Below are 25,167 nucleotides of genomic sequence, written 5' to 3'. Positions count from 1 at the left end.
GACTTCTGTGCTAGTATGGGAATATGTTCTTCAGGCATAAGGCTATTCACCACGACACATGGCGGGTAGCAGCACCAGATCCATACTAGGCTGTACCATAACTGACTTAGAATTCAGAAAATCTGTTAGGAATTTGCAGGTGTTCCAGGGAATTTTGATGATACAGACCACTGTCTGATCTTTAGTGAACTAAAATATATCTCTAGTCCTAGTATAGAGAAAGTGAAATCTGTCTGCAGATGAAGAAGGGTAGAGAATCTCCAGCACGAGGAAATTAGACAGAAGTCCATGGATATGATCAGTGAAAATCAGTTGAGACTAAGTGATATCAGTAGGGAAGATATGTTACAGAAGTGAGTGACAGGTTGGGAATACAAAGCTGGAAAAGGTAGACCATTTCTAGTATTTCGAGTGAATATTCTCCTAGGATGGTAGTATAATAAGTGAGATTCAATCAAGATGCAGCGGAGCTAATGCAGTGGGCGGGTTGACAGTAAGCAGGTTCCAGGATATAGAAAGAGAATGGGTGGCATACAGGGATGCTGTAGTAGAAACGGCAAGAGGAGAATTCCTAGGGGAAACTCTGTAAAGATGGGCAAAAACAATCAACTTGGTGGAACGATGAAGTGAGGGGAGCTTGTAAATGTAAACAGAAGGCATGTCAGAAATGGCTCCAAACAAGGACTGATGCAGACAAGGAATTATACATAGATGAAAGAAACAAATAATTGTTGGCTTGAAGAAGAAATCTTGAAGATTTCAATAATAATGCGGAAAGGCTTGATTGTGAGGCAGGAAAACTTTTCTGAATAGTATTAAGGATTTTAGAAGGGGAGGGTCATTGAGGGTAAGGGAAATATATGGAGATCAGGAATATGATGGTTAGATTCAGTTTCTAATGCTTTAAAGACAAGAGGTATGGAAATAAACAAGGTCGCAGAGTTAGTTGCAGATTGTGGAAGTGTTTAGTTAATTCACAGAGGTTTGCAGACAGAATGCTGAAAGGCATAACAGTGTATAATGAATTATGTATGCATTAAAAAATAATGAAACAATGCAGTACACACAAAATGATTTTTAATACAGTTTCTCATTTACTGTGACAGTTTATCCAGGTCATATTTAACTAATCAGCTATCAGTATAAACAAATTTTCTAAATCTTTGCATGGCCTGTTTTTCCTAGTATGGTGTTGTATTAAATATATTTTTTAAGTTGCAAGATGTAAGCATCCATTACCATACAGATTCTTCTTTGTTGTCTTTGTCTCTTCATACGTAATGTGAAAGATTTATGGTTGCTTTTCAACATTCAGAGTAAAATGACCTGATTGTCTGATCACAGTTCCGTAATTTATATTTGATATTCTCCATTAGCATCTCATGTTTGTGTTTACAACCTGGATTTTCGAGAGCTTGACTAAGAAAATATCAATACATTTGTCCAGTATTAGCTGTTCATTATCTCTTGAATGTGGCTCATGGTCTAGTTAGCCGATCGTGTTCTCCATCATTGCTTAACATGTTGTTACTTGTTCCATTAATTGTCTCCTTCCCCCTCTCCTGTCACTTATTATAGAACAGCAAGAGGGACTTTTGAACATGCCACGTGATTTGGCAAGAACATACGGCTACGCGCTTATACATTTGTTCTTTTGTAGAGCACGCTATAAGAAACAGGCTTGCTGGTTGAAACGATAATGACGTGCTCGGTTCACTTGGTGGGATGTGGGTTCGATTCCCAGTCAAGAAGTTGAAATGTCTCTTGAGGTTCGCCCAGCCTGCATCAAAAGTGAGTGTCAGGTTAATTTCTGAGAGCATAGGCCATTGAGCATAGAGCTAACCACTCTATCCCACTCAGTGCCAAAGTTATGGCCTTTATCTTTCACTCCTCCAAGGGCGCTCATGGCCTGTATGGAGATCCCTTTGCTATAAGAAACACACAGTGTGAGAAATAATCACATTTTACCTTTGAGGAGTCCAGAATATATGAAAAATACTTGTGACTTGTGTTGAGAAACTAGAACAGTCAGGAGAATGCAGGTCTGGTGATCTCATAGTTTTCCCTTAAAAAAACCCCCAACAAAACATAAAATGAAATCGCACACAACACAATCAGACAAATGATACAGGATCGTGTCATTGTCTGACAAATGGTTTAATGGTGTCCATACCCATCATTCGTAGACATGCCATACCATTATCGTGTTTTACGAGGTAACCTGCAAAATAAGACATCCTGCATCGAACTATCACCGTACACTGAGCTGGGTAGCTGCAGTCGCTTAAGTGTGGCCAGTATCCAGTATTTGGGAGATAGTGAGTTCGAACCCCACTGTCGGCAGCCCTGAAGATGGTTTTCTGTGGTTTACCATTTTCACATCAGGCAGATTCTGGGGCTGTACCGTAATTAAGGTCACGGCCGTTTTCTTCTCATTTCTAGCCCTTTCCTATCCCATCGTCGCCATAAGACCTATCTGTGTCGGTGGGATGTAAAGACTAGTAAAGAAAAAATCACTGTACAATCATAATCGGCTTCATGTGTATGGAAACTTATCTTAAGCAGTGGTTGCCATAGTTGTCTCGCAGATCTGCCGGAGCATTACTAAATGTGCTCTCCACATCATCTCGATCCTGTTGACTTACTCAAATTTCTTTTCAAAACTCTTGAAATGAGTGGTTTTCTGAAATCTAAAAATCATCTCTCATAGTTATGTCACAGGATATTGAAGGATTCTCATTAAGCAGGACTGAATTAGGCCTACTGGCTGATACGTGCTCAAAAATCAAGTGTGACGTCCTCTTTATCTCACTGTGCTACTGATTAGCTGGCACCAGCTATTGTAATGATCCTTATAGTGATGTATGCTGGTATCTTCCTTGGTGTGTGATTGGTATGCAGTCAACAACAGGTCATTAGAACTAAGGAAAGGTTTTTTACTGTTAATAATCTAGCCGTTCTGCAGTTATGTCGGGGAGTTGCATAAATTTTAGGGGTTCTGATAGTTCAGATCGCTGATATTTATGAAAATTTCATTACAGAACCGCTGTGCGGGTAGAAGACACTTGTGCCTTGGTTAAATACATTTGCATTCTAACTTATTCTTGCCTAAAAATCTTTTCCCTAATTAGAAAAATATTTCCTTATATAGGAGTAGGCCTATCTCTTCCTCTGAGCTCATTCTTTCCTTTTTATCAATTACTGGGCTATAGTGTGTGCTTGAATCACTGTATTTGTCTTGATTCTAGACTGTAAGTGTGTTTTTGAGTAGGAAATTAGGTTGAGACCTTTTCCTCGCATTTTCTAGTTCTTCTGGGAACTCTGTTGATAATAGAACTAATTTGACATCATCATATCATGCAGTAAAGACTAATCCTTGTCGTTTCAACCATTCTCCTCTCAGTCCAGCTGTTCTCTTCACTTTCTTGTAGTCTTTACACCCCATCAAGTTTCTCACAGGTCTTACTTGTCCTTCCTCTTCCTTTCTTTCCTACTATTTTTCCTTCAGAGATGTTTACTAGGAAGTCAGTATCTCAGGATATGATCTACATGTTTTAACTTCCTTCTTTCCATATCTTTTAGCAGTCTCTGTTGCTCATTGCCTTCCTTTAGAACATCTCGATTCATCTTCTTTTCGAGTCCAGCATGTCCTCGTCATTTTTCTCCAAATTCACATTTCATTTTCTTCCAGTGAATCTTTTTTTTTCCTTCAATACTCCAGCTCTCACAACTATATAGCAATACATTCCAGACAAAATATTTTACAAAAGCCTTTCTCGTTTCTAAACTTACATGGGTATTTGTTAAAAGATTTCTTGTATTTTGAAAGGCCTGTTTAGCAAGAGCTATTCTTCTTTTAATTTCCTTGGTGCACCTGTTGTTTTCTGTTATAATGCTTCCTAAGTAACAGAATCGTAGAACTTGTTCTGCTTTGGAATTTCCTATTCTTATGTTTGCATACCTCCCCTGATCTTTGCTTGCAAAAAAAAGAAGAAAAAATTCTTACTATTGTTTTTAAGCTTGTAATGTTCCAATGTATCACACAGAACATTCTATTTAATTCCTTCTCGGAGTTTGCTATTATGGAAATGTCAGCCACAAATCTAATATTGTGGATTCTTTTTGCATTTACCTTCATTCCCTTAGTCCTTTCCTTTAATACACATATCGCTTCATCAATAAAAGAGTTGAAAAGGTATGGTGAGAGTGGACAACCCTGCTCACATTTTCTTAATTCTTGCTATTCTTGTACATCCATTCACCACTTCATTTGTATACTCGTTCTTGTAAATTTTCCGGATGAGCCTCGTATCCTTCTTCTTCATACATTTAAACAATAGTTCCTAGTTTATCATGTCAAAAGCTTTTTACAAGTCAATGAATGCTACAAACACATTCCTGTTGATTTCTAATCTTCTTTGCAGTATCATTCTTAATTCAAAGATTGCTTCTCCCAATTTGACATACATGTAACTATTTTAATAAATTGCAAGTTTTTAAGACCTAGGATATACACTGGCATGCCAAAAGCCATGGGATACTAGTATTTAGTTGGTCACATCACCGTACCATAACATCTTGGAAATGCCCAGACCTGTATTAGGTGTGATCTGACTTCTCGAGAGTGAATGAAAACACTATCTGTTTTGGTCGTGGCAAGGTGACGTGAATTATAGTCTTTCAAATGGGGCATGATAGTGAGAGGCAGATGGATGGAACATTCCATCGTCCAAGTTGTGCGGACATTTGATATTCCTCAATTGATGGTGTCGCACAGGAATAACTCATGGAAGACGTTACCACTCACAGTGAGCAGCGCAGTGGCCGACCACGGGTGCTTAATGATTGCGATTAGTGAGTGGTGTCTGGCTAGAATTGTCTGTGGTAACGGGCACACACTGGTTCAAATCACTTCAGCATTCAATGTAGGAGGTACTAGACGCATATATCCAGCTGTTCAATGCAACGTTCTTTAATGTCGGTGGGATGTGGGAGCAGCCCTTGTAACACGACGGCACCAGGCGCATGACCTTGCTAATTGGACTCTGGAGGACTGGCGACATGTAGGTTGGTCAGATGAGTTACTATTCCATTTGTTTTGAGCTGATGGTAGGGTTTCGATATGGTGCAGACTCGATGAACCCATGAGCCCCAGTTGTCAACAAGGCATCGTACAGGCTGGTTGTAGCTCCGGAATGGTATGGGGGATGTGTTTATGTGGTATGGGCTTGATCCACTGATCCACCTGAACTGGTCGTTGACCATTGACTGCTACAATGAACTGCTTGTTGACCACTTGCAGCTCTTCATGGAGCTTACGTATCTCTACAACAATATTCTCTAGAATTCGTCCTAGGAGCAAATGGGTTACATTATTATGAATAGAGTTTCAACAACTGCTGTAGCTACATATCTCGTGTGATATGAACCCTGTCCAGCGTTAATGGGACGTGGTGGTGAGTTCCATTTCCACCAAAGACACTACATCTACATATAACAGCTGTGGGTAGCTATCCAAACAACCTCTCCAGAGGCAACTGGGGCTCATGGCTTCATTGGGTCTGCACCATATCGAAAACCTACCATCAGCTCAAAACAAGTCTCTCCAGAGGTATTTCTTTCTGACGACTTGCTGCACTTGGCCGAGGTAGACGAGGGCTGAAATGAAAATGAATGAAATGTCGTATGGCTTTTAGTGCCGGGATATCCCAGGACGGGTTCGGCTCGCCAGGTGCAGGTCTTTCTATTTGACACCCTTAGGCGACCTGTGCTTCGTGATGAGGATGAAATGATGATGAAGACAACACATACACCCAGCCCCCGTGCCATTGGAATTAACCAATTAAGGTTAAAATCCCCGACCCGGCCGGGAATTGAACCCGGGACCGTCTGAACAGAAGGCCAGGACACTGACCATTCAGCCAACGAGTCGGACAGACGAGGGCTGACAAGGTACCAGACTACTATCCCATGACTTTTGGCATGCCAGTGTGTATAAACACAGTGCATTAAAAAAAAAAAAAAAAAAAACTTTCCAGCTCCTTATCTCAAAAGCAACATGTTTTCAAGAAAAACAATTTCTGGCAAATATAAATGGGGGAGAACAATGATATTAGTTACATTTTATATAGTGAAGGTTTTTCAAGGTTATGTCAAGGTCAACTCATTTAAAACATGCGCACACGCAATCAATCGGTCAGTACTGATCTGCATTTAGAGAAATTGCCCAGGTGGCAGATTTCCTATCTGTTTTCCTAGCCTTTTTTTAAAGGATTTCAGAGAAACTGAAAATTTATTGAATATCTTCCTTGGTAAGTTATTCCAATCCCTAACTCCCCTTCCTATAAACAAATATTAAAGTTTCTTTTGTTTACCTTGTAAACTTCATGGCAGTGAAGGAAGCTTTATAGTAAATATTCTTTGAAAGGAAAGAATAGAAACCTTTAAAAAGTTAGATATGATATAGGCTTTTGGGCTTATGCTGTGTCAAGAAAATAAGGTGAAATTCTTTACGTTTTGCAGAGAACTTTGCTCTGTGTCATCAGAAGAAACTTTATCTTTCTCGTGGTCAGTTGAGATTTTCAAACAAGTTGCTGGTATGCACTAATGGGTTAATAGAAAAGGAAGATAGAAAATCACCAAGCAACAAGTGGGAGACTTATGGCACTGTTAGGGCCTATGTGGAGAGAATTGCTCATTAATGGCCTACTGTTATTGTCATACAAATGTAATTTTCATCTGTATGTGTAAGTTCTAAACTTCTTAAAACAGAAAAAAAAAAAAAAAAAAAATGTATTTCATCTCTTTATTAGTACCTTATCAGATTATGTAATAGAAATTTCATGCAAGTTACATGCCTCTGCTATTAATGCATGGAAGTTGGTTTGACACACCTACTTTGGATTTATGTCCTGATGGGACATCCTGATGGATGAATAGTAAATGTGTTTGTTACAATTATTGAATTCATATCTATATTAATCTGTTCGTGGGTTTCTTCATGGAGATACTGCGAGAGATTGTGGTTACTAAAATTGTGTTTTTTCTCCCTGTTAAATATCTCTTCCTTTTCTTTCAAAGGGAAAGATGTTCCATATACTGTTAGTAGGCCTATATTCAGTATTGATTTTTGACAAAGAATTAAGCCACCGGATATACACTTCCCACTTTGGAGATCACTCAGTTCTTTTTCTTATCTTTTTTTCTTTTTAATAACGATAGCTGCTCTTTGAAAATCTGGACAGCTCTGTCAGAAAGGAGTTGGGTTATATATTATTATTCTTCGTTTAGGCCTACGATGGACCACGTGGTTCTTAACTCTGGTGAGCTCTTTTCTTCCTCTTAGCCCAGTATTCCTTCATTCTAGCGCTATGGATGTCTTTTCTTTCTTGAGTCCACTTCACTCCTACTCCTAGACGCAGTGATTTAGTTGTTTGTGATTGGAGAGAGTCAGATGTCTTGACTAACTTTCTGAATTTATCTCGGTTGTAAATGTCAATGTGATCAATGTTTAGGTATTGTAGGTCTTTCCGCACTAAATTCGTCCATTTGGCATTTGTTGTTGGATTTAAAATCGGCTACAAAAAAGACAAGTTAACAGTTACTTGCTTAGCCTTCGCAGATGACCTCACACTCTTAGCTTCAAGTATGGAAGAAGCTACGTACCAGTTATCCTCCCTAGAACGCATAGCAGCTAAAGTAGGGCTAAAGATCGCTGTCAATAAAACAGAATTTCTGACCATCATCAGAGAAGCACCCAACTTCATTTCTTTGGGGGACAAAATAATATACAAGACCAAATTCAAATATCTTGACTGACCACGAGAAAGATCGAGTTTCTTCTGATGACGCCGAGCAAAGTTCTCTGCAAAACGTAAAGAATTTCACCTTATTTTCTTGACACAGCATAAGCCCAAAAGCCTATATCATATCTAACTTTTTAAAGGTTTCTTCCTCATAGCTGTTGTAATGCTCTAAATTTTACTGTACAGTTCCTTGTTGTGCCTGGTTCTGTAGCCATCTCCTTCTTTAATGGGACCCATAATCCTTCTGAGGATATTTCGCTGTTTTAGTTCCAGTTTTCTGAGTTGTCCTTTCCGGGTCATGTTTAGGCATTCTGAGGCATACAGTACAGATGGTCTTACTACGGTGTTGTAGTGTCTAAGATTCAAGGAGAGGGATTTAGACTTGTAGATGTTCTTACAAAGATATAAGCTCTTTCTAATTTAGTGCATCTACTCTTCATTGCAAGGTCCTCATTAAAATTTGGGGTTATCCATTCTCCAGGATATTTGAATGAGTTGGTCTTTTGTATTATTTTGTCCCCCAAAGAAATGAAGTTGGGTGCTTCTCTGATGTTGGTCAGAAATTCTGTTGTATTGACAGCGATCTTTAGCCCTACTTTAGTTGCTATGCAATCTAGGGAGGATAGCTGGTATGTAGCTTCTTCCATACTTGAAGCTAAGAATGTGAGGTTATCTGTGAAGGCTAAGCAAGTAACTGTTAACTTGTCTTTTTTGTAGCCGATTTTAAATCCAGAGTTGTCAGCTAGTGTGTTCGTCCATTCCCGAATGACCTTCTCCAGCAGACAGTTAAACAGGATAGGGGACAGACCATCTCCTTGTCTGACACCTATTTTGATTACATAAAATTAGTTTCATGGTCCGTATCACACTTCAGTAGATTTACGACTAAGTATTTATTTATTTTCCACTTAGTCGATACAATGATTGCCTAAGGCAATTATATGGTTAAAAGTGGTACATGTTTCGTATATTATCAACATCTTCAGCCACATAACACCGTTTAGATGAAAAATACATAAATTGACAAAGTAATGCTTTAGAGGAAGTGTCCTTAAAATTAACATAAGATAAACTGGGTGTCAAATTATTTTTAAGGCATTCCTTCAAAAACACTATATCTTTTGTCAATTTAGCTATTTTCATCTTTAAGTTGAAAACTAATTTTATGTAATCCTAATGCCAACCTGGCAAGCAAAGAAGCTAACACCTAAATCAACTTAAAGATGAAAATAGCTAAATTGACAAAAGATATAGTGATTTTGAAGGAATGCCTTAAAAATAATTTGACACCCAGTTTATCTTATGTTAATTTTAAGGACACTTCCTCTAAAGCATTACTTTGTCAATTTATGTATTTTTTTATCTAAACAGTGTTATGTGGCTGAAGATGTTGATAATATACGAAACATGTACCACTTTTAACCATTAAACTGCCTTGGGCAATCATTGTATCGACTAGGTGGAAAATAAGTAAATACTTAGTTGTGAATCTATTGAAGTGCGATACGGACCATGCAACTAATTTTATCTAATCCTAATGCCAATCAATCAATACTGATCTGCATTTAGGGCAGTCGCCCAGGTGGCAGATTCCCTATCTGTTGCTTTCCTAGCCTTTTCCTAAATGATTACAAAGAAATTGGAAATTTATTGAATATCTCCCTTGGTAAGTTATTCCAATCCCTAACTCCCCTTCCTATAAATGAATATTTGCCCCAGTTTGTCCTCTTGAATTCCAACTTTATCTTCATATTGTGATCTTTCCTACTTTTATAAACACCATTCAAACTTATTCGTCTACTAATGTCATTCCACGCCATCTCTCCGCTGACAGCTCGGAACATACCACTTACAAGTGATGAAAATCATTGTTATCCGTATTGAAGATACTGAATGTAGGGTGCTAAAAGGTTTGTTTTGTCACCTATTCAGTACATATAAATTTTACAATTTAGGAATTTATTATTGATTCCACTTGAGACATGTTTTGCCCTTCATTGAGGGCATCATCAGTCAAATTATCTCCTCAAGGCAAAAATCAGGTACCTGGTTAGTAGTTGACATGCACAAATTAATACAAATTATTAATACACATTGCAAAAATTAAGTATGAGAAACAGTTGTACAATAGTGATGGTTGAACATATAGGTTAATAGAATAAGAAGTCAGCACCAATGCGCAAAATTAATATAGTAGAGTTCGGCAGTGGTGCTCTGGAGAACAGTTGACGCACTCATAGGAAATATAAAGTTTTAAAAATATTTACATTATAACAATCAAGGCAGAAAGAGTGTAGTGCTCGGCGTCAATGTTTGTAACCAAAAATTAATGTCAATGGTTGGTAACTATACAGTATTTACATTGTCCAATTGAACAGTTGAGAATTTTATAATTTATATACATATTTACACGAAAGCAGCTTGGTGAGCAAGGATATTAAAAAAATCTAGTACCAAGTGCGTCCTGTTGTTTTAAAGGTTGGAAGAAGAATGTAGCATTGACATTTCAGAATATGCAGAGTGGTTTATCTTAGTTAAAATCACCGGGGGTAGGGAAATATTCCATAGCCAGCTTGAGTCCTATAAAACCTCATTTGGCAACTGTTTCTCATACTTAATTTTTGCAATGTGTATTAATAATATGTATTAATTTGTGCATGTCAACTACTAACCAGGTACCTGATTTTTGCCTTGAGGAGATAATTTGACTGATGATGCCCTCAATGAAGGGCGAAGCATGTCTCAAGTGGAATCAATAATAAATTCCTAAATTGTAAAATTTATATGTATTGAATAGGTGACAAAACAAACCTTGTAGCATCCTACATACCACTTAGTCGAGCAGCTCGTCTTCTTTCTCTCAATTCTTCCCAACCCAAACATTGCAACATTTTTATAACGCTACTCTTTTGTCGGAAATCACCCAGAACAAATCGAGCTGCTTTTCTTTGGATTTTTTCCAGTTCTTGAATCAGGTAATCCTGGTGAGGGTCCCATACACTGGAACCATACTCTAGTTGGGGTCTTACCAGAGACTTATATGCACTCTCCTTTACATCCTTACTACAACCCCCAAACACCCTCATAACCATGTGCAGAGATCTGTACTCTTTATTTACAATCCTATTTATGTGATTACCCCAATGAAGATCTTTCCTTATATTAACACCTAGATACTTACAATGATCCCCAGGCAACCAGGCAAGCAAAGAAGCTAACACCTACCTCAACTTAAAGATGAAAATAGCTAATTTGACAAAAGATATAGTGATTTTGAAGGAATGCCTTAAAAATAATTTGACACCCAGTTTATCTTATGTTAATTTTAAAGACACTTCCTCTAAAGCATTACTTTGTCAATTTATGTATTTTTCATCTAAACAGTGTTATGTGGCTGAAGATGTTGATAATATACGAAACATGTACCACTTTTAACCGTTAAATTGCCTTAGGCAATCATTGTATCGTTTAGGTGGAAAATAAATAATTACTTAGATGTGAACCTGTTTTGATCTCGAAGCTTTTTGAAAATATCCCTCTGAATTTGACTTTGGACACAGTGTTCGTTAGAGTAGCCTTCACAAAATTCAAAGTCTTCTTATCCAGTCCCATTTCAGTCAACGTCTCAAAGAGGGACTGTCTGTCTACAGAGTTGTAAGCCTTCTGGAAGTCAACGAAAATTGCTACATAGGGTGAGGTGCTGAGGTTTTTGTAGGTAAAGGTAGTTTTGAGGTTCAGAATCTGCTCTGTGCATGATCTTGACTTCCTGAATCCAGCTTGGTACTCTCCTATGCAGGAATCTAATTGTGCCTCTACTTTTTTAAGCAATGCTCTGGAGAAGATTTTGTAAGTCACTGATAGGAGAGAGACCCCTCTATAGTTGTTAGGGTCTAACTTGTCTCTTTTCTTGTGCAGCGGGTGGATGATAGCTGAAGTCCAATCCCTTGGTAGTGTTTTGTGTTGTCCAGATGTCAGTTATGATTCTGTGGATACTGTCAATTGACTCTTCATCTGCATGTTTCCATAATTCTGCAATGATGCCATCTTCGCCTGCTGCTCTGTTAGATTTCAGTTCAGAGATGATCTGTTTGATTTCTTCTTTGGTAGGAGGAAGGGAGTCAGGGTTAATAACATTCTTAGGTTGAAATTGTAGCTTTTCCTCTGGTTCTTCTGCATTGAGGAGGCCATCAAAATATTTTTCAAGGGCTGTAGTACAATCTTCATTGTTCATTTTCAGTTCTCCGTCTGGTCCACGAAGGTGGAGTTTAGGGGCTGAGTAAGCGTTTGTCTGAGATTTTAGAGTTTTGTACAAGTTGTGTTTTCCTTTCAAAGTCTTTCTCTGCCTGACCTATGATGTCATTGTTATATTGCCTCTTATCATTTCTAATGGTCTTGGCCATGTTCTTTCTGACTGTTAGGAAGGCTGTATGATTTTCCGTGTTTTTGTTGCAGTTCCATTTCACCCATGCCTGTCTTCTCTCCTCTAGTGCCCTATCACATGTTGGTGTCCACCATGGGTGTTTACTCCTTCTGGTTGCAAGGATGGTTTCTGTTGCTGCATCTATCAGTGCCTTCTGTAGGTTAGACCAATCCATTTTATTCTGATTATTGCTTAGGACCTTAGTAAAGTTGTTGTTCTCTTTCAATTGGGCTGGATTAAATTTTGGGATTCTGGACCTGGTGTAATTGTTACCTCTGCACTTCGTGAGTGGAATGAAATTTGCTTTGACCAAATATAGGTAGTGGTCTGAATCAATATTGGCACCTCTCAGTACCTTGACGTTCATTATTTCCTTGCTATTCCTTCAACTGATGGCACCATGATCTAGCTGGTACTCTCCTAGCAAGAGGGACATCTCCAGGTCTTGGCTTTTCGGGGGAGGGGTCTGAATGCTGTAGATTTAAGAACAAGGTTGTGATTTTTATACAGATTGATCAGCCTCTCACCGTTACAATTCGTTCTCTTGTGGGCCAGGTATTCTCCGACTATGTTCTTAAACCTACGCTCCTTACCAATCTGGGTGTTAAAGTCCCGCATCAAGATTATCACGTGATGTTCTGGAATCTTATCGATTGTCTCTTTCAGTTCTTCCCAAAAGTATTCAACACTTTCAATATCACTCTTATTAGTATCATTGGTAGGTGCATGGAAGTTAACAACCGTGTAGGCTTTATTGAGACTTCTGAAGGCTGTAGTGGATGTTCTCCCATTTGGTGATGAGAAGGAGATAATAGAGTTGATCATTTTGTTGTTGACTATGAAGTCTGTACCCAGGTGAGGCATATTCTTCATCACTCTCTGACCTGGCTGTCCCTTGTAGATCCTGAAGCCTTGTTACTCAAAAGGTTCTTCGTCCGTAAATCTTGTCTCCTGTAAAGCCGTTATAAGGATGTTGTGTTTTGTTAGGACGTCCAGTGTATGTTTCAGTTTTCCCGTTTGTAGGAGGGAATTAATGTTTATTGTTGCCAGATAGTTGATGTGTTTCTTCCTCTTACATGAAGATGCAGGCTCCCCAGAATCCAATGGCCTGCTTGCCCCACTGTGAGTGGGGGTGGATTTGTTACCACCTGGGGTAGATTTCCAATTAGTCGTTTGCTCCATGTTTCCAGAGTTATGAAAAAGTTTAGTGGGGTTACTCAAAGGTAACGGGGTGTTTAACTATCAAGGTGGTAAGCCTTGAAGCCCCCAGCACTGATGGGTTCACTGACCCAGCTTCCCGCTGGGATTGGTTACCCAACCTTCCACTGGGTTGCTCAGCTTAACAGGGGGCACCTCGTGTAGGTTATGTGCTGGAGTTGTAGTGAAAGAGGCTAGTTGGGTTCTCTTGCTGAACCCAATATATTATTGTTGCAGGAGTTTGGCAACGACTATCATTTGCCCAGAGTCGCAAGGACTCTTCCCAAGTTGATTCCTGGGACCCAGTTAGGTTATATAATTGTTAAAATAATATATTTTCTTTATCTTGAAAATTTTTCTTCTGATGTATTGTAACTAACAGAGGAAGGAGAAAAGAACTTTAATAAATATAAGCCTTTTCTTTTACCCGTTGTACCAACAGGCTTGTTTAAGAGCCGCTGTATTAAGGCTTCATGAACTACATACCTTACCAATTATGCACTCAACGTCCTACCTAGGACTAGAAGTCTCTACATTGTACCAACTAGCCACTTCCTTACAAATGAATGATGCAGATTGCTTAATATTCCCTTCACTGAATAGAATAAAAAATAAATATATGAACAAATTTTTTGGAACCTTAAAATATCTTGTGATTTCCTCTTGAGTAAAGTGTGTGTGAGAGGCTGCACTGTGGAGTTTCTTTGACTCTGCCGCCCTGTATCTCTCTACTTTGTTTCCGTGTTACTAGTGTCTCTTTCCTGTCGTGTATTGTAAACTGTACACAGACTGAAGCTGACTTACTGTTATATTTTGCATTTTCTAGTAAATCTTCAGGCTTGCAGCCAATGTTATGATTACAGTAAGGAATGGCATGCTACTTATGAACTTGTAGCATAAAATTTGATCTTGTTTTTTTGATTTTTACATTCTGTGTTGAATTTTGAGATTCCTGAGCATATGGAGGTTTGTAGGAGGGAAGTCATTTGGTAGTTATTTTACATTGGACAAGCCATAATAAAACAAAACTGAAACCAGGAAAAAATAGTCTAAATTCTGTTCAGTAAAGGAATCTTACCGTTAGCATCATTCATTTGTAAGGAAGGGGCAAATTAACCTGTGTGCACTTGTGTGCATATATGTTGAGTAGATAATGAGAAAGCTTAATGTGGAGATCTAGAAGTCTTGATCTGAATGCCAGTGCTTGCAGAAAAAAAAAAAAAAAAATTTAATCAAGACAATGTTCATGGAAGCTACTGATAAATCACTTTTTGAATACACTGTTCTGTATAGTACTTAAGAAGTGCTAACATTGCTATATCTGTAATATCAGCATTGAATTAGTTGAGAAGTAGTTGATATTGTTTTGTCTAGGGCCCAGTCAACTCACCACAGGGTACTGGCAAATGCATGGAGCTATGAGGGTACACCTAGTGTTCGTTATCCCCCTGCTGCCCCTGTGCCAGATCCTTATCCAGAAGAACGTCGTGAGGTACAGCCGCTTGTCCATAAAAAGAGGCCAAAATCCAGGTAATTTTACTGTTTTATGAATGTAATTTGCTACCCTACATACCACATTGTTTCATATACCACATTCATTATGTATTACAGATAAGGGTTGAACATACATTTTAGTCATACACATATTTTGGGCCAATTGCAGATACTGTGTTTAGACAATGTGTACGGTTAAACAATGCCTAAGTATGGCTGCCACATTGCAGAAATGTTATTTATCACTTAGACACTGCCTGAAACCAATGTTCAACCGGCCATGTTTATACACTATCGAGAGCACGGTTTAACCTCAAATGAGAGGAGTGAATCACAATCGGAGGTTATGTACCATGAAACATGTAATTCGTATTATGTTGAGACGATTCCGAGAAGTAAGATTAGCCCGACGGCCTCTCTGTGGGTCGCCCGCTGCAAAATCACAACAATTCATTAGAAATGTTCGGGAAGGTAGGGCGTAAAATAAGATTTCGCATTTCAAGAGACTTGTTTCTTGAGACTGACAAAGGGACAGTTCAGTAACTGCCAACTGGAATACAATTCTTGGCAACAGATATATTTTGTTGTACATGGGGTAATTTTAATGGAATTATAGGACACTTTGAATACATACATGTCAGAATTACTTGTCCCAATCGTCAGAGGGCTGTCACATACATCAACCGGGAGTGATTCACTTATACTGTATTTAGTGTCAAGTAAGCCCACATAATAGTGAAAACTAAAAAGTAGATTGTATGTGGTTTATATATGTATAATCGTCCCGCTAATTCAGATACGTTTTCAGCAACTATGAGATAGGAAAAGGCAAGTGGTGGCGATGGTGGTGATTATTTTTTAAGGAGGAGGACTGGGGAAGAACAGCCGTGCCCATAATAAGAGCCCTAGTAGGCCTATTTGCCTGGTGTAAAAATAGGGAAACTATGGAAAACAATCTTCAGGGCTGCTGATGATGCGTTTCAAACCTACAATCTCCATCTATATGGCCTGTACATTCGGTCACACATTACTATTGTTTCATCTTCCCTTCGTCGAAGCTACTTACAACTAGATTACACTCACCATAACAACGCTGTAATCAAAGCTACACTTTCCCATATGTTGACGTGTCGCTTTAGTGCCGATAATATTCTATTATATTATGTATATATATTTAATTTCCACCAAAAGCGTAATTCTTATCTGTGGGCAAGTCGTGTTCATGCTTAGCCATATTTGAGAAATGTGTAAGAAGACCAACAGCTAACTGGCGTTCGACGCGCGCACCGACAAATTTCATTAGTTGCGACAAGCAAAGAGTTGCATTAAACGATCTCTAGTTAAACACCAGCTGAACATTGTTTATGCAATGGAAGATAATGCTCAGTTTAGACGTTGTTTAGGTAGACGTTGTCTGAGGCTTAAAACTAGTCATCGTTTCTGCAATCGGCCCTTTGTTTCCCATTGTCATGGCGACCGGCTGCCTGGGATTTGTCCAGCTTGCTGTATCCCAGGTTCTCTCTGTAAAGTGATCGATCTTGTTTCCCTGAACCTGTTTAGTAAACCAATTTACTTTTTATTGTTTCCAAAATGATTTTATGCTGTATCACTGGGTAAGTTATGGAAATAACCAAAGTATTTTACATTAAATACGGAAGGGAAATATAAGGTCGGATAAGTTGAACTGTTGGCAACACTTTGTAAGTCCAGAGAAGACCTTGTGTCTTTTTCATGAATGAACAGTTTGGCCAACTTAGATTTTTAATTTTTTTTTTTTTTTTTTTTTCAAAGCTCATATTCATAATTCTTGTTCTTTTCTCAGTCGATCGGGCAGTGAGTCTGGGTCCAATTCTGGATCAAGTCGATCTCGCTCAAGATCGCGGAGTCGTTCGCATTCGAGTTCAAGTTCTAGCCAGTCAGGTTCGAGTAGCTGCAGTTCGGCCACATCATCACCAGGCACTGACAAGTCCTGCTCTCCTCACAGGTATGATACATGATAAATCCCAACTTTTCCTTCACCAATGGTTAATGCCATTGAATTATGCTTTTGTTGGATTATTGTAGAACGTGAAGCATTTGTTTAGATGGTAACTAATAGGAAATTCATTACTTAGAAAACTATTTTTGGTTTTGGATGTGTGGTTGTATATGTGCTTAAATTCATTTTTCTCTTGCAGTAGTCATCATGGGACAGTAAGGAGTGGACGCATGGGTGGTGTATCATTACAGTCAACTGTAAGTGCACCCCATACCAACAATGTGAGTCCAGCTGTCCATAGTGAGGATCGACGTCCATTGGCCATCTGTGTGAGAAATCTTCCCATTCGTTCGAGTGGTGGGTGTCTTTTAATAATTTTTCTCGTTGATAAAAAATTTCTATATTGAGGTTTTCTCAAAGTAAATTTATTTTCTATTTTGAATTTTTTCAAGGGAGAAAGAGGATCTACAACCAAATTTCAAATTTTTTCAATATATCCTTTAAGAAAATTGCACTTCTTATGTTAAGGTAGCTCTTTCTACACATAAAATATTTTGAATAGGCTTAATTGTTCTGTTTCATTGTACTATTCTGAAGACTTCATTGAATGTTAATTCTGAAAATTTATTACCTTGGTTTACATATCTATTATGTTAAATTGTGTATACTTCAATGCATTTCTAATAGTTTCAGTCGGAGATCATAATTCGTAAACAGAGCTCGATAGCTGCAGTCAGTATCCAGTATTCGGGTGATAGTAGGTTCGAACCCCACTGTCGGCAGCCTTGAAAATGGTTTTCCGTGGTTTCCCATTTTCACACTAGGCAAATGCTGGGGCTGTACCTTAATTAAGGCCACGGCCGCTTCCTTCCCACTCCTAGCCCTTCCCTGTCCCATCGTCGCCATAAGACCTATCTGTGTCGGTGCGACGTAAAGCAAATAGCAAACAAACATAATTCGTAAACATTGCTTTATGTTTTTTTGGTTCCACACATGATCAACCTAGTTTAGAAAGACTGGTAATTTATTTTAAAATAAATCTCTCATCTAAGTATTACGCTATATATGTTTTGATGTGGTTAATAATTGGACTACAACCTTGATAGAGAAGTGTTAGCTTGTAGTTGTAAATGCCAGACAGTACCTCTGTATTATCCCTCTAGAAATTATCATGAATTATAGTATATTAGAACTTCCCATTTCCTGACCATGTTGGTGATTTGAATGTTGTCTGGGGAATTCTCCTGACTTGGGGATTGAGTATTTGTGTTTACCCTAACAAACTTACACAACTCACCACACTACCAACTACCACAGAAACATGCGATAGTAGATAACATCTCTCATAGAGCTAGCGTCATGAATGGCATCTGGCCACAGAACAGGGCCAAGTCCGCATGTGTGGCACAGTTTGTACGTGCGACCCCACCAGGCAGAAGATTATGATTCATAATATTCTTCTATAACCCGTTCATTTTAGAACAACATGTGAAGGGTATTGTGAATTGTTGGACAGGATTTAAGTATATTATCTCTTATGTTACAGTTTTATATTATTTGTTGCAGTGAACTGTGTGATAATTGTGATTTTTTTCATTTAATTTACTTGGAAGACTAAATTGTTTATTATTATTATTATTATTATTACTATTATTATTATTATTATTATTATTATTATTTTTTTTTTTTTTGCAGATACGAGTCTCAAAGATGGTCTTTTCCACGAGTATAAGAAGCATGGCAAGGTAGTGTCTGTTAAAGTGGTAGGGCAAGCAGGAGAACGTTATGCCATTGTATGTTTCAAGAAGCCTGAAGATGCAGAAAAGGCTCTGGAAGAATCGCAGGATAAGCTGTTTTTTGGGTGCAAGATCGAAGTTGCTCCATACCAAGGCTATGATGTTGATGACAATGAGTTCAGGTTTGAGAACTTGGTCTGTTGGGGTGTTGCTATGATTTAGTTCTATGCTGCAGTTTTCTAGCCTCAGTTTGTTGATGTAGGCTATATCATATACATACATCATAACAGACTTCAATGAATGGACTGAATTTTGTTTAATATTAATACTCCATAGAGTTCATCTTAGTGCAACTTCTGGAAAGACAAGTGGTGTTTAGTGAACAACGGATGGTATGAGCAGCAGAAGAATGCAAACTTTGGGGGAAAATTTGTTGCCAGAGTCATGGTTGATTGTGTGCATTGAAGGGTGGAGTCACATTAGGAAGTCTGTTATGGTATATTATATTAAAGACCCAATATACTAGAAATTGAAACTTATGGACTTAAGACTCACGTTACCAAAGGGAGCTTATTAGATAATTAATAATTTTATACTTGAAAGGAGAAATTATAGGTTTTTTTATTATTTTCAGGCCATATGAAGCAGAACAGGACGAATATCATCCGAAGGCTACGCGTACGCTGTTCATTGGCAACTTGGAGAAAGATATAACAGCATCGGAGCTCCGCAAGCACTTTGAACAATTTGGAGAAATCATTGTGAGTGATTTTCTGTTTGTAGCTTTAGTTCCCGTCGTCTGGCTTGAAGTCAAGCTATGCATTGATGTAGAGCATATCGCTTAATATTTGTGTGTCATTACAAAATAAATTAAACACTAAGCAATCATTTTAAAAATTATGTTCCAAGTTGTACTTTTAAACTACATTTGGATGAAGATTTGATTAAGGTTGAGAACATTATTTCTTTCTTTCTTTCTTTCTTTCTTTCTAAATATACAGTGAATTTCATACTAGACATATCCCTCAATTGTTGAATAGTACATAGCATTCATGTTGTGCTCATTATAAGGTTGTTTTAAAATCTCCTTTACAGGAAATTGACATTAAAAAACAAGGAGCATTGTCATCGTATGCCTTCTGTCAGTTTGCTGATATTAGCAGTGTTGTGAAAGCTATGCGAACTATGGATGGAGAACATTTAGGGAACAACCGCATCAAATTAGGGTTTGGGAAGTCGATGCCCACGAACTGTGTCTGGGTTGATGGAGTAGCTGGTATGTATTTTAATTATGTTTATTATAAGCTTGTTTGTTCATACTTGAAAAGTTTCCTCCATGCATAATATACAGTTTTGTATTTTGCATATCTGTGCAATTGCATTTGTTATATCTGACTCCAAAGAACGAGAAAAACTTGTGTAATCATTGTCTTTCTTTTGCAGAAAATGTACCTGAAAAATATTTGAATGCACATTTCCATACGTTCGGAACCATCTCGCACATCACAATTGATCGGGAACGTGGGCATGCGCTCATATATTTCGAACAGGTAGGTCAGTTTTTAAGAACACTTGCTGTAATTTACATGGCAGTGTACGATATTCAATTTAGCTACTTAAAGTGAAGAAACAAAATAATTATATTTCTATTCAGTTCTAGCCTTAGTTTTAAGAGATCATTATCTTATAATAATAATAATAATAATAATAATAATAATAATCATAATCATCATCATCATCATCATCATCTCATATTTTCATACCCTAGTTTTAGAGGAAAATATGTTTGAAGTGACAAGTTGAGTCTTGAAAACACTTAAATATTGGACCAAAGTGTTTTATATTTATGTTTCTTCTTTGTTCGGTATGAATGTTGTCATCTGTATTCATCTTTTTGCCCCTTCACTTTACCTTCTTGTCCTACACTTCCCACATCAAGACTGAATATTTGTTGAGATGTTGAAGCTTTCCGTCCTGTTGGAGTTGGGAAGCAGAAATAAGCTTGTCGGGGTCTGAGAAGAACTGCAAACAATGGGGAGAGAGCCTATCTATTTGAAGATGGCAGTGTTGGTATGCAGTGTTTGTATAGACTACTAAAGTGTATGTGGAAATACAAATGTGTGAAAGAAGACTGGGGAAAAAGGGATAATAATACCAGTGTTTAAGAAAGGGACAAGAAAGTTTGTGGTAACTATAGAGGAATCACACTTATATCACAGGTTGTTAAAATACTGGAAAGGATATTAAAAAGAAGAATTAGAAGAAAGATTGCAGGAGAGCTACAAGAGGAACAATATGGGTTCAGGAGTGGAAGATGTACAGTGTACCCAATCTTTAGCATGAGACAGCTGCTGGAAAAGAACTGGGAATATGAAAAGGATCTGGTCATGACTTTCATGGATATGGAAAAGGCATATGATAGTGTACCCAGAGAGAAGGTTTGGGAAACCATGGTTAAAAGAGACTTGGAAGAGAAATGTTAGAAATGGTGCAAGCAATGTACAACAACTGTGTTAGCAGAGTACTGACCCCATTTGGAAAGACAGAATGGTTTAGGAATAAGACTGGGCTAAGACAGGGGAGTGTGCTGTCACCGCTTTTGTTTATTATGGTTCTGGACGAACTTGTAAAGGAAACAAAGGAAGCCTATGGAGATAAAGGGATGAAGATACTGCTGTTTGCAGATGATGATGTACTGTAATCTGGGGAAAGGACAGCAAAGAACTGCAATGAAAACTACTGTAGATGTACGGAACACAAAAATTGAGAATTATGGCATGAAAATCAGTACAGAGAAAAGCAAGACTATGGTGATGTCAAGAGGGGAAAGGCAAGGAAAGGGCACTCTGAAAATTGGAAGCCAAGAGTCTGGAAATTGTGGACAGCTTTAAATACCTAGGAAATGAATTAATGCAAAATGCAAAAATGGAAATTAGCAGGAGGGTAGAGCAGAGTAATGCATTCTACCAAAGTGTAAGAAAACTTGTTTGGAGCAAAGTAATACCAAGGAAAAGTAAAGAGATAATGTACAAAATGTACTATGTACCTATACTGTCTTATGCAGCTGAGACTTGGACTTTGACTAGCAGGCAAGGGAGTAGAATTCAAGCCAGTATGATGAAATTCCTAAAAAGTATGACAGGAAAGACAAGGAATGAAGATGTTAGTTGTTGGGATAGGAAAGCTAAATGAGAGAGTTCAAAAGAATAAACTAAGGTGGTTTGGACATGTAAAGAGGATGGAGGAGAATCGAATTCCAAGACAGATGCTGTAGGCAAAGTGCGAGGGCAACAGAGCAAGAGGAAGACCTAGAACAAGGTGGAATGAATCAGTGAAGAGCGGCATAAGAAGACAAAATTTAGACTGGGACAAGATCGTTGAAGAGAAATGGTGGAAGGAAAGAGGAAGATGGAGAAGTGCCATAAATATCCCGACTTGGCAGGAGCTGGATAAGGGGAAATGATGATGATGATGATGATGATGATGATGATGATGATGATGATTGTATGAAGATGTGGAGATTGTCCTTCCTCTTTTGTTTTTCTCCCTCTTGTGACATTGATCTGTCATTGTGTTCATATTATGTGTTCTTTTCTATGTTCCTATCTTCCTATATATGACTAGACTCTGTTTTTGAGTTCTTAGGTTCTGCATTTCGTTGCCAATAAATTATGATCGAATCTAATTGTAATAAGAATGTATCAGTAAAGATTGGAACGTGTATAATTTTCTATACTTTCCATTGTGTTGATGAAAGACTTGAAATGTTTGCATGTTTTTAAGGTGGCTTGTGCCCAGGAAGCTGTGCGAGAGATGCGTGGTTTCATGCTGCGTGGACGGAAGCTGCAGGTAGATTTTGCTTCACGGGAATGCCAAGAAGCTTTTTATGAACATTTGGAGAAGCAGGGTCATGCAGTCGTAGGGGGTGAGAGACCATGGGAGCGGTATGACACTAAGTATGTTGAATATTTTTTGCCTCAATTTTAATGTTATTATTTGGCATGTTGTTTTGTCTTGTTGTATGACTATGCTCTTGATTCTATCCTTTGATGAATTATATGATCACTCAGTTGCAGCACGAGAGAAGTTCAAGCAGGGAGGTTTGAGACAACAGTTGTGGTTCCTGGCAATTCACGATTTACACGGTACGAAACACCTCAGCGATCGAGGACCGCATCGTACAGCCGCAGTTCGAATAGCAGCGGAAGCACCCCAGTTGCACAGGTACCTCCTGTACCAACTCAGAGTCGATCATCATCGCGTTCCCAGCGCACAGGACAACGCTATGAATATTATGACTCTGAATACCCTGATCGACGCTACAGGTCAGTAAAATTTCAGTTAAGGGCATTTGCAAAAGATTTTCATGATGGAAGTGATTAGTTAATTATTCATTTTCATATTCATATTAGATCATTTCCTCCTTAATATTTTGTATCTTTAAACATCATTATCTCTTCATAATAATTTTATATTATGGAGTACTGTGATGGTAAAGGAACTTTACTTTTCATTTTTGCGGATGTATGTATTCTTCTTTGTTGATGAGCAACTCCACAATTATGTTGAAAGAGGAGGAGGCTCTTATTGGGAACCTTAAATTTTATTCAGAAATCATCTGATAAAGGAACTTTCTTGGTTTATAACTTGCTACGTTATATGCTTTAGTAGAATGAGCAATTTATTTATTTCTAATTTTCATGGATATGAAAATATAGAAAGGAGTTCCATTCTGTATAAAATATTATTTAGATATATAGAAGTGTAAGGGGTGATCAAAAAGTTTCCATTTGATGGCTGTGCAGTCCTGGCTCGGGATGCCAATCGGGCAAAATCACTGTTAGCATTGAAGCACTAATCCTATCGACGGACCAGGTTGAAGTTCCCTGTGTGGTAAAACACCTTGTCGTGCTGCGTGAAGAAGTCCATGTAACCGCCTGCTGCACATCCTCGTCCGACAGGGAGCGTTGATCCTTTAAGGCTTTTTTGAGGGGACCGAAGGCATGATAATTGCATGGGGAGGGATCAGGACTATAGGCCTCATATACTGCCAGCTTGTTGTCTATAATGGATGAGGCTGGCTTCGCAGATCGACTGGCGTCTTGTGTCGAAACGCGACCTGCACGGAACTTGGTGCACCATTCCACAATGGTGGTTTTCGACAGACATATTACCCCATACACAGTCTTGATTCTACAATGGATGTCCACCGTTGTTTGTCCTTCTGCAGCCTTGAACAGAATAACAGCATATTGGTCCTGTTTGGAAGTATTTGGTAATAACATCTCCATAGTTCACGTAGCTGTATTTAATGCATGCACCTCGGCACGACACGACTGCCACTCTAATCCCTTTGCCTACATGTCCATGTTTATATATCCACATCGGAGTCGTGCTAATGTTGCATGTCCGCTGCAGCAACACCCTCAAATGGAAACTTTATGATCACACCTTATAAAAGAAGAGAATGGACTGTTGTTTAAGGTCTGCTGAATGGTGCTATAGTAGGCCTACTTCTACACATCTTCAGGAACTCGAGCTTACATCAAAATCTCTGAAGTGTGTTGTTATACGTACTTTGAGTTTGATTGATTTAAAAAAAAATTCCCTGTATATTCCATTATGCAACCATAGATATTAACAAATATGTCTTCGGAAGGCATTTGTTCTGTTTTAATCTAGGGTCTTAATATAGTATAACCTTATTTTATTTAGAAATTATGGATTAGGTATGTTTTGCAGCTATTGGAATTTTTACCAGTGATCTGACATCACAACCCACACATACACAATTTATTCCTGCAGTGAAATACTGTAATTCGCACTTAGTAAAATAAAATATAATCAAAGTATTTGTGAAATGTAGTGCATTCAGGAAACTGACATGAACCCATTAAGTTGATTCACAATGATTTGACTTCCCCAGATATACATAAACAAGCAGATTATATCACAATTTTGAGAATAGATTGCTGTATTTTCCAAACAGCAAGGAGAAGAGATAAAAGGAATTGACAACAGTTCAGGTTAATATTCTATAGCTTTACTTTGTTAATACATATTTCAGTACCAGAAAATAGAATGGTGATTGTCAAATCTACTAATTCCCTCAGTACCCTATGATACAAACGCCATCCACACTGCTTCTTCATGTTTCAATTTAGGTAAAGCAGATATGCATACTCTTCCATCATCTATAAACATTGTTGAACTGTTAACGTAAGAGGCTTGTTAGTAAAATAATATACCGTACAGATACATGAAAAAAGTAGACAGTATGACTCTATTTGAATGGATGAAAACCATAACGGTATAAGTGACATTTAAAAAAAAATTAGTTAAGTGCAGGATGTAACTCCCGGAGGATGTATCCTTTCACCAGCCTCTTATCACCAGTGATAGCGATAATATTCTGCACTCTAGTTATGGGTGGTATAACTACAAATAGCATGCTTTATACGAGTGATGATGTTTAAATGCCTTTTTCTCTGAATGACCAAAATGCTACTTATACCATTATGGTTTTCATCCATTCAT

General features: G+C 38.1%; 1 protein-coding gene across 1 annotated transcript in view; it reads left to right on the top strand.

Annotated features, from left to right (window-relative positions):
* The window catches only part of LOC136858762 (protein split ends), a 438,081-nt gene that overhangs the window by 333,137 nt on the left and 79,777 nt on the right, over positions 1–25,167 (top strand). The window contains exons 4-12 of the mRNA XM_068225686.1: positions 14,797–14,952; positions 16,739–16,900; positions 17,094–17,251; positions 18,590–18,812; positions 19,265–19,391; positions 19,726–19,906; positions 20,074–20,180; positions 22,414–22,586; positions 22,707–22,955. Coding sequence (XP_068081787.1) covers positions 14,797–14,952; positions 16,739–16,900; positions 17,094–17,251; positions 18,590–18,812; positions 19,265–19,391; positions 19,726–19,906; positions 20,074–20,180; positions 22,414–22,586; positions 22,707–22,955 — 1,536 coding nt within the window. The remainder of the gene's footprint in view (positions 1–14,796; positions 14,953–16,738; positions 16,901–17,093; positions 17,252–18,589; positions 18,813–19,264; positions 19,392–19,725; positions 19,907–20,073; positions 20,181–22,413; positions 22,587–22,706; positions 22,956–25,167) is intronic.

The sequence above is a fragment of the Anabrus simplex genome, chromosome 1 (genome assembly GCF_040414725.1).
Source record: "Anabrus simplex isolate iqAnaSimp1 chromosome 1, ASM4041472v1, whole genome shotgun sequence".
Lineage (NCBI taxonomy): Eukaryota > Metazoa > Arthropoda > Insecta > Orthoptera > Tettigoniidae > Anabrus > Anabrus simplex.
Note: the sequence above shows the minus strand (reverse complement) of the source record. Positions and strands in the feature narration are given on the sequence as shown.